Source organism: Spodoptera frugiperda, chromosome 3 (genome assembly GCF_023101765.2).
Source record: "Spodoptera frugiperda isolate SF20-4 chromosome 3, AGI-APGP_CSIRO_Sfru_2.0, whole genome shotgun sequence".
NCBI lineage: Eukaryota > Metazoa > Arthropoda > Insecta > Lepidoptera > Noctuidae > Spodoptera > Spodoptera frugiperda.
Window position 1 is genome coordinate 7,353,445 of NC_064214.1, and position 10,987 is coordinate 7,364,431.

The 10,987-nt window shown below is 34.4% G+C and overlaps 1 protein-coding gene and 1 long non-coding RNA gene across 10 annotated transcripts in view; one reads left to right on the plus strand and one right to left on the minus strand.

Moving 5' to 3' along the window:
* LOC118274145 (ATP-dependent Clp protease ATP-binding subunit clpX-like, mitochondrial) overlaps positions 1-10,978 on the minus strand; it is a 298,109-nt gene extending 287,131 nt beyond the window's left edge. For 8 of the 9 annotated variants that reach the window (XR_007707451.1, XR_007707450.1, XR_004783458.2 and 5 more), the window contains exons 1-3: positions 10,552-10,978; positions 1,020-1,154; positions 147-363 (exon numbers count right to left, since the gene is read on the minus strand). Coding sequence is in view for 6 of the 9 variants with exons in the window: in XM_050706806.1 (XP_050562763.1) it covers positions 147-363; positions 1,020-1,154; positions 10,552-10,621 (422 nt within the window). In the remaining 3 variants the exon portion in view is untranslated. The remainder of the gene's footprint in view (positions 1-146; positions 364-1,019; positions 1,155-10,551) is intronic. The other variant, XM_035591542.2, reaches the window with a different exon arrangement.
* Positions 1-10,987, plus strand: part of LOC126912822 (uncharacterized) — a 57,470-nt gene that overhangs the window by 21,179 nt on the left and 25,304 nt on the right. The gene's annotated exons all lie outside the window — the stretch shown is intronic.

A 10,987-nucleotide genomic window follows, 5' to 3' on the forward strand; every position in this document is an offset into this window, starting at 1 on the left:
CTAATATATGCTAAATTACACTGTAACCACGAGTATCATTTTAAGACAAAAAAATAGGTGCTAAAATACTATTTATGAAGTTTTATTTACATGCAAAATGGTCAATCGTCTAGCATATGTTTCAAGTTCAAATAAATTTAGCTTACCTGTAGAATCCAGACTTATTATCCGCATTATCTTTAATGCTCTTCTTAGTGTCAACCTCACTGAGTACCACGAAGAAGTGGTGGCACTTGTCGCACTTGACGAACCGTGTGGAACTAACGAAGGTCTCGACGTGGGTGCAGGGGTCGCCGCACTTTGGGCACGTGAGGACTCCATTGTTGTTACCAGACCCTGACTTCTTGCCACCTGATGTTGAACCTGAAGAGAAAGAACCAAGAAAATCGTGGTAATTTCAGCGAAAGTTAGAGATGTGAACCGAAAGTACAGAATAAGTAATAGAACTAAAGATACCAGTGTAGCTTCGCAGCTTTCTCCAACAACCTCACTGGCGTGAGTACAACGTGGAATTGCTCTTGTCACTTACAAAATAATGACAAAAATTGTATAAAGTTAACAAAACAAACATGTAATTTAACTAAATGCTGTTGCATAAAACATTACCTACATGGCAATGAACTATAAGTCTACAGAGAATAAATAATTTAGCGTGCAATCGCCTCACTATATAATGAGATAGCCAAGCAATTTTAGGCATTGCAAAGAACCCATTTCCTTCAATTAATGCCTGAAAACGACCTTCAGGTGGATACTTGATACATGCTTTTACTTTAGGCTTGCATTATTATAGTGACCTTTTTGTGCACTAATAAGCTCAAGGCTGAGTTTAGTCAATCAAAAGATATGAGCCTAAACACCTCTAGGTGACTGGCTAGTGGTTCCAAGACAGTAATGTTTGTGATATACAATAGGCTACATCAACGTCATGAATGAATCAATGTCAATCACAGTTTGGACAACTTCAACGAATATTTTGATAATAATGAAATATGTATATCTTATGGGATCGATCTTACCTGAATTAGCAGCTTCCTTTGGTGGGTGTGAGTGTGGTGGTCCGGGTGGTTGCTCGGTGGGGCTCTTGCACAGCACCGAGCAAGTGCTGAAGTCTCGAGGGCACGTCCGTCGTAAAGTACGACATGGCTGAGCACCTGTTGACAATGAAATAAAACATTATCTAACTGACTTTGACTGCTTTCGAGGTCACCAAGACGATTTAAGCAAAAGGTCTGTGGGTTTTATTGTGTTATTAATTTATTATGCTAATAGATTTTATATTTAACATTACGCGAAGTTTATTTTTACGTAGTGAAATACTCAGTATCTCTGAATCATATTTTTTATATAACTACTAGACAATAAGAAGATTTAAACAGTCGAGAGAGATGAGAATTGCAAATACAGTTTGGTCTTCAATTTACCTAAACTTTTTCACAACAAATGAAATCTAGAAATTGCAAAATCTTTGTTACTTGGATAATTTAAACTTTCACGCAATCATAAAGTTGTTACAGATTTTTGTTTTATGTAAAATAATCGACGATGATACTTTCCCCGTTTCTCCCCTGACGACAAAAATAAAAGATTGCTTATCGGAACACGTGCAATTATTTTAATTAAATATTTAATTAAAGATTTACACGACAAAGGCATGTGCAACTAATTGGAAACTGGAATAATTGAGATAGGTATTTCATAAGTATCACTTAAAAGTGTGGTTAGACGCCTGTCTAAGAACCGCCTCAGAGTAGGCATAACAATCTATAATTTCATTCAACACAAAACCAGTAACAGTAATAAATTATGTATGCCTACAAAACATAAAATTACTTACATTTTAACACGCAAGGTCACAAAACCGGTAGATCGGTCATTCGGGTTTTTGCATATTCAAGGTGATTATCCAAAGTTAAATTACGTATTAGCATCAAATAGATGCATTGACTTATGTCAGTTTTATTGAAATTATTCCAAGATTTTCCTTCCGATTGAACTTGACATTCAATACTGTATGTAGACGCAATATTTGACTTAATTCAATGTTAGGATGCTGCTACATGATGACTAGATAAAATATTGTTTAATGACGCTTTTGGTCTAGTATTTTATATAAGAACTAAGCATAAAGATTTGAAACCTATAGGTTTATTTGTTATTCCTAATTTGCGTGATAATTTCGACGATTAGTTATGTATTCGATGCGTAACCCAAAAATCTGAATATCGTAATAAAATTGACATTAAAATGCTAATTAACTATTAAAAACAAACATGTTTCGATTTTCAAATCGAACACGAGTAACTGAGAGGCCATCTTTGTATGAGAGTATTTCTTAAGGAAAACCGAAGGATTAATATGATGTAACCAAAGCTCTTAGCATGTACTGGGCACAGATAAAGCTAGACATTTAGCATTGCAGTATTGTGTGTACACAACTTGGCGCCACTGTCGCAGGACACAAGATATTGTGCAATCAGTTTGCTCAAATTATACACTAATAATATTTTAAATAACCACAGATTACTTAAGCCTCGTTTCGTAATATCCACTTTTGCTTTCTTTAAGTGTATCAAATTGGCATAAACAAACCACAGCCACGCGTTGATATTTGGCAATAACCGACGCATTTTGTGGACATCATTATCAATTATAGTTTAGGAGCCGGGTGCCAATTTTGTTGCTCTTACCTCGGTTCCAAAATTATGGAATGTTGGCTATGCAAAGATGAAGAAATGTATGTAGAACAAAGGACAAAGGAAATCGTAATCACTGCAGCTTTTCACTCTAATTATGCATAGTTTACAAGACGATGGATGGCCATGGTGTCTGAGAACTTGGTTAACAATGGAGACTATTGTTCGTGGCCATGTCGTTTTACTTTCCTGCTTTATAACACCAGCATTGTTGGCGATCCGAGTGTGAAAACAAGAGCCTCCAACCTTTCTAATGTGCACGACTACATCAAAGGTAAACACTGTAACATTTATGGAATTACAGTACCACTAGGTATTTAAGAACCAGTTGGCAATTGTAGCGAAACGTGTTGCAAAATATTTTAAGGCTTTATTAATATGATGTTACAAAATGTTTAAAACCTAATTAAAATTACATTTTCAAGAACAAATTTCGATGTCTACTTTGAAAACGTTACACTGTTGCTGCTTGAAGGAGAGACCTTGCCTTGCCATATGTTTATCATAGAAATGAACCAGAATTATACAGTAAGAACCAATTTAATTGCAGCGAGGTTATATTTAGAAGTTCAGAATTTAATATTATGCTGATGTGTTATCGGTCATTTAAATATATTATGTAAGCATCTTGCAGGTCATTTAGACGACTAAGGATAATTTCTTATTAAATGCCATGGCAAAGAAAGAAATACCTAGAATGTTTTGTATTTTATTGGTCTGTAAGAATTGTAGTGTACAAGTGGCTAGAAAACTGGTTGCCGACATTAACAGATAATCATAAAATAAATATTGTTGTTTTATAGTTATTAATTTTATATGAAGAAATAAAAATACTCAAATTGGCTTAGTATAATCCTTTGATAATATAATTTCTTTAATAAAATCACGCCAAACTACACGCCATGCGAAGGCCATGTGATTAGCGATAAAAATAAAAAAAGGAAAATAGTTTATCTTCGTCCATTGCAATAATCTGTTTTATCACTGATTAATAAAATTAACAACAGAATCAATTTCGCGGTAACTTTCCAGTCCAGATTTACAGAGCAAAACTGACGAGAAGAGGTCAAATGGAATGACACCGTGACATCTCCATAAACCTGAGGTCATTTTATTGACATTAACATAAAACCACTTCATTATACCTCACCACAACTCCATTAAAGCTGACAGACGATGTGTTCGGATACAACAACAAAAAAGTTAAAGACCTTGGCCCAATTCGAGCCAAGAACCAGTAGTAAGGAATCTTCACTGATTTTCGGTGTACCTACAATTAACTGCGATTGTTACTGCTTAATATCCTTCAGCTTCATGTCAAGGTAATTATATTGTGCAACTCAAAGTGGGTTAAAACTTTTTCAAAAGCCTTTTACGGACAAGGATTGAAGACTACTGATGGCCTTTACTGCCTACATTTGGTAATTCGGAGTTGCTTGTTGAAAAAATGGTTATTACCTATGCTTTGTTCGTAAAAATACAAAATGATACATACTAATTAGACAGGCCCATTAGACCCAGTAAATTAACTTTTGTATGATAACTTAAAATGTCTTATCAATGAGAAATGACATCAAAACGGTCAATCAAAATACATTTAAAAAGTAATATTAAACTAAATTGAGTAATTTACGATAACTGCATTTCAAGTATTGTTTATCAACACAAAATGGCGAATTAAAAACAACGGCTAACAAATCAATGTCAGTTGCGTTTCAAGTTTACAAGTTCGTTCATTTTAAGCTTATCAGGAACTTCGCAATTAATTTTTATCAGGGTCTGAGATTCACGTAATAGGTACGCAATACGCATTTAGGTTTATGTCAAAATGGTATATGCAGACAAGAGTATTATCAGAGCCAAATATAAGACCAATAACAGTTTATTAGTCCGCGATGACAAGGAATATTTGCAATGCCCAGCGATTTTAGAAATGAACATGCAATTTGGGCTTTGTGTCCAAATAAAGCTGGGTTTAGTCATTCAGACTCAATACCAATATCTAATAGAATAACCGTTATATTATAGTGAGTAACAGTTATAGTGTTCCTAGCACAAGGTGGTTACGCAACGCGAATTTTAAACGAATCCAATGTTGCATGCACATGTTTATGTGGCGTCAACAGAATCAAAATTAAATGCAGGAAATCAATGAACATTGACTTAAGTTTTCCGTCATCAAACCAGTACATATTATGATTGTGGTAACTCATTATTTTCATATACCATATTTTAGTAGAAAAAAGTATGTTCTTCTTAAATAATGTTGTATTTATTTAGCAGTCCGTGTTTATGACTAGATTAAACCATTTTAGTAATTTAGTCTTCTCTCTTTGCTGTCATTCAGTTTATAATCACGCCGTAAGCTGTTGTCTGCACTTCAATCTTCGTAATAGTCCATTAAAGTCATTTTCCCTTTCCATATCAGAACGAGAAATCAAGCATAAACTACAACGAGCAGGCATGTAGTACTTTCAGCTTATCATACAAATCGAAACAGTTTAAACTCCTTAATTTAAATTTATGAATTGAAAAGTGGATTCAGACCAAAACGTATTAAAAAGTTACACAACAAAGCATTTTATTGTCATATTGCAAGATATAAAAAAATAAAGGTGCTAAAATTTCGTTCAACGAGCGATTTTTGTGTGAAACGAGTTTCAATGAATCTGGTTTAGTAAAATTTAAATAAAAATCGTTAGCATACAATGTAATAAAATGATTGGGAGTGACGTAACTACTTTCACTTTCCTAACATTCTAGATAATCTAGGTGAAGTTACAAATGTTATGTGCGGCTCACGGACTATGAAACCCGAGAAGCAAAAACATAAAATAGGTTTTTATGGCTTCATTTAGAGTTGAGATTTGCTTGTTAATGATATCCCATTGGCCATGATTTTTTTTGTCAGTGTCAATCATCTTTCACTGGCTTTGCCTTCTCCGTAAGTGTGATTTAAAGACTTAAATATAATGTGCCTATCTATTTATCTCGTGAGTTACGCGCCCAGCATCGCTATGGGCCACAGACGGTATAATCACCGCGTATAATAAATTGCCAATTTACATAAGAACCAAAGTAAAAGTAAATACGTACTTAAATTATGTATTAGTATAAAGTTTGCATAAGATGGTAAACTTGTTTATTTTTATATGTTAGTTATCGAAGCAAAACAGAAGGCACGTGCAAACACGTTATGTGATTAAATAATCGTTAGTATCTGTGATAAGCTGATTAGGTACTTAGTCGAATCATTCTGCAATGTGCATGACGTGTGATTATTTTGATATTTTTAGCAAAAGAAAGACGTCATCCTCATTAAGTTGCATTGAGCAAAATCATGACTGAAAGAATACGCAATACCATTGTCATCAATGTCCGCCATTTCTTATTGACACAAATCCTGTCAGAGTAATGACGAAGAAGATTACTAACAGAATGCTAACGAGGTACAAGATTAAGCACTATGTCCATCAGTATACAAAACATATTACATCAGAGACAGTTACATCCAGGGCCATTCACTATGAAGATAAATCTCTCTACATAGTCGTTAGAGAAGAAAGGGCCCAATCATCTCAACTCGAGTCTAATTTTCCTACGATCTCTAATCAGGCATGTGCGTGCGACGTGCCTTTCTACAGATGTGATCAGTAGCTACTCGTGACGTAGGGTTGACATCGAAGCATGCGTCAGCCACTATGTAACAACAAAACAATCACGTAGAGGTCATCGCTTGTTCTGCTTCTGTTTTAATCACGACTTAACTAACTAATAAACCTTTATTGGACATTTTCTTAACCTTTTTTCGTCTCTCCTCGATCTCTCTTTTAGATCATATCAAGCAGAAACTTGAAAAAAGTTACAAAACGACGCCTTACAAGGTTTCGGAGGCTCTGCGGTACTTTTTTCAGAGATATGCGTTTTTTTGTGATAAACACATTATTTGTAGTCGCAAATCGCGACGATTTTATTCCCCAGAATAAATTAGACTTTTTTCGGAATAATGTTTTTGAGTTAGTTTATTTTATTCCAAAAAGAAATCTAATTTATTCTGGTTTATTGATTCCAGTTTAATTCAATTTATATCCCACAAAAAGTCTAATTTATTCTGAAGAATAAAATCGTTTCAGTTGCGAATAATGTGTTTAGGTATCGCGTGGACTACCTATTTATAACAAATCGTATTCCAAAGCAAAAAAACAAACAATGCCAAACAGAGATTACTTAATTTGATAATCATAACATAATAACGCTCATTTTAATGACGTAATAGTTAGAAATACGGAAATGATACGAGATGAAAGCTACAATTATGTGAGCTTAGTCATGCTTCAGTCAAGCTATACATAATTGGATATAGTACCTAAACACATATAGTACTCTTATGGAGGTAAATGGTTAGAGGAAATCAGAAAATAATAGATACAGGAACCAAATAAGAAATGTTGTTTATATCGGAAGTGAATAAGAAATGCGTGTTGTCGACCTATTGGAAACTGGACACGTGTTATTGCTGTCACAGTTAATTGCTGTTTTACGACGTATCAATATTGTTAGCAAAGGCACGTTTTTGCGACGGTAGTTAAAAGATCTAATACCTACAATATATGGCTAGCTCTAGCAACTATTCAAAAGAAGAGAGAGTGCTATTGTCTAGGTTTTTCAAGATGCTCCGACGCTGACGTCTCAAAACGATATTTGATGACGCGGCGCCGACGGATGCCAAAAACACCCTTCTCCATAGTGCCTCGTTTGCTACAAATTTTACTTACACTTAAAGATGCGTTGATCAACAACTTTCACAGTTCTCGCAAATGAAAGGAAAGGAACTACGAGTGTGTACTACAGCAACACAACAAAAACACGAGTCATCGTCAATAAAGACCGCACTTGGCAATACAATTTTCAACATCGCTACATCTAATATTATCCACACGTGTATTATCAATGCCCTCGACAAAATGCACTATAAATAGTGCACTTTAAATTGGTCTAGGTAGGTATAAACATTGTACACTTTACAAAACGGTAGTTGTTTAAGAAAGTGTGAAATAGTTACGTAAGTTAGATAGTAACAGGGTTTAGGAAGTGGGCTCTTTGTCTACGCTGGTAACTCACGTTTATTTACCGATTTTATAATGAGCAATCATACAGTTCATGAACATGCGTTAATTAACTGGTCGTTTTTTTCTACGATTACTAATCTGCTATGCTATAAATGTTTTATGAAAGCAACTTGTTTTTGGCCGTCAAAAAGGGGCACGAACATTTTGACCGGGTCAACCTTTATCGTACGTTCTTCTTCAGACATGCTTCTAATTATAAATTCGTTAATCTTCGTCTATGTTTGCTTGTAAATATAGGTAGATAGTTTTGAATATAAGCGTATCTTTAACATTAGGAGTCAAAATTACACATTGGTACTTTATCAGGACATAGTTACATTTTAGCTGCGTTTATCTTGATCCTTTGTAGCTCTAGATCGCACGACAGACAGAAACGAGGCAGTAATCCTGTAAATCTTCATAGGTATTTCCAGACGATGTAAATGAGACAAAAACAAATCCAAACAACTTCAATTGTTTTTAGTTGACAGATAACTTATCAGTGGCTACCTACAGTCGCGTCACGTGGAGATACCATTAAGAGTTCATGTCAACGCACCTTCTACAGTGGGCACATGTAATCGCCCGCCCGATAAGGTGATCAGGACCTTAGCTGGTGCTTTCAAATCGGTCAGGGTTAGGCGCTACTAAATTGCGAGCAGACGGCCGAAGTTACGGATTTGGTGCACGTCTTAATCAGACATCTAGCCTTCTGTCGGTTGCCAATATTATGTTGTTTTTTGTGATCGGAATTTGGAATTTGTAGTGATGTTTTGGCCCTTCAGAAATTAGGTGCCACCCCCTAGGTGCTTAATGTTCTGTAGGATCTAACTTAGAAAGTGGTCCCTTAGCTACTGCCAGTAGGCTACTGGTCCTTTAGGATCTTATTGGTATCCTAGGAATGCTAATACATTTTTGCTAATTTTCGAAACATTTGAATGACACGTAAAATCATTCTAAGTAGGTAGTAGGCCATAAGAAACTTGGTAACTATTATAATACCAGAGTAACTATTAATTTTATTATTTTTTTTTGAATTGAAAGAGAATCATTATATTTTTTACCTAGTTATATCTCATAGATAGACTAGGTAGGTGGTATTGTAATAACATACAGTCATTTTAAAACAATAATAATATTTAGGTATTTATATTGGTCTGTGTCACCTAAGTAAATATTATTATTTAACTTACACCAGATATTGAAAGTCACTACTATTCAGATAAGTAACAGCTTCCAATAAGAAGTTTGTTAACCCTTAAAAACTTGAACAAACTTTAGGAGTAAACAAAAACATTCAAATTATAATTGTGTTTACATAACAGATAGTTAGTTATCACAGTAAATAAATATGAAATAACATAAAAATTGATATTAAGAAAGGAGGTTTTAATAAGAGTTTAAGGTTTGAAACTATCTTTCATATTATAACTTTTTGCAACTATGGATACCTTTTATTGAAGACATTATATTAAAGCTTTTAGTAGTATAGGTACCTAAATAGTAATGGAACAGGTACCTCAATACACAGATAATGTTCAAGGTGGGTACCTCAATAACCCACGGCCGGTGTGTCGGTTTTTTGCTCGAACTTGGCGGACACACTGCCGTGTGTCTAGATTATTATTTAACTTAGAAATATTGAAATAGCAGTAAGTTACCGCTTCAAATTCCTGAAAAGAAATTCAATATTCTCATTTAATAACTACGTTTTAAAAGAACGGACTGTACTGTTTATGTGACAATAGATATGTTGTTAGCTCTTCTCAGTGCCAGCTATGTTATTAGTTACGGTAACATGTATTGTATATTCTAATGTTTTTCTCAGTGTAAACTAGTTTTAGTAACAATGATGAAACGTAAAACAAAATTGAAGCTGTTTTGTTTAAAAACCATGATATAGAAAATAAATATTGATTCATTGCACATCTTCATATTATTAAAAATAAGTAATTAAAGGCAGACATGACACCAGTTGGCTATGATAGAGGTTAAAAATAATATGATAAGCTTCAATTATCATTAGAATTGAGGAAATAATTGGCATTTTACATTTGTTTTCAATATTGTAATGTAAACAATTAAAGCAAGCTCTAATTGAGGCCTTGTCATTTATTGGTTACAGAATATTATAATTTCTCATGGTATTATCGGCAAAGCAAAAGTCAACAATACTGCATGCACAACAACTTTCTTTTTTTATTCAATTATAGGTATTTCATTTATGTGGTAACATTATAATGACATTCTAAACCAGTTGTTTTCAAAATTGGAATCTGACATTTCACTGTGGTGCTAAAGTTCAGCACCTATCATTGATGTTGATGTTTATCATAGTGTTATGATGGATTCCAATTAGAAAATTACAGAATCAAAATACCAGTTTCCAATAATGATATTTATGCGGCCAGTGTCATTGATACACGTGACTCCCTTGACCTTGCTTCCACATTCACCTTGATAGGCCCTGCACCGCAATGGAAGGAAAACATCTTCAGAATGAGTTACTATGAATTAATTACAGCGGGAATGTCCAGCCGCCTAACACGCGCCATCACGCGTGTATCGTACGGGCTCTAGGTACACCACGCAAGATAAGCAACATAAAACATCACGTTTTGTTATCAAACACCTAATCGCGTACGCATTCGAACACAAAGAACATCGCAAGATACTGCGACACGAGCCTGGATCAACGCCAACCAGCAAAAAAACAACACTGTATAGTGAAATTATTATGCACTCACCCGATATTTGTGAATTTCTTCTCACTGCTATCCTTCCCACGGATACAAAACTCAATCTAACACTACTCATTATATAAATTTCGATAACGATTCAGTAATAACATCAGCCCTCAACCGAACGACAGTAACGTTATACGAGTCCAATAGAAATTACAATAAGTCGCCGTAATAAGCGAGTCGCAATTTTTATTGTATTTGTTTGTCAGTGAGAGGTCTCTGTCATGACGCAACACTTTTAGTCAACATCAACACTATTCGCAAAATGTACAATTAGATGGTGTAAGTACGAAAACTGCACTTTACTATTTTTTTTGTATGATTTTACAAAAACAATTTTATTTTTTAGATAATGGAGCGGCCATACTGATGTTCACAGCTGATTTTGATGTGAAAGAAAATGAAATTTTTGTACCACGTTGTTTCGATACTACCGCTC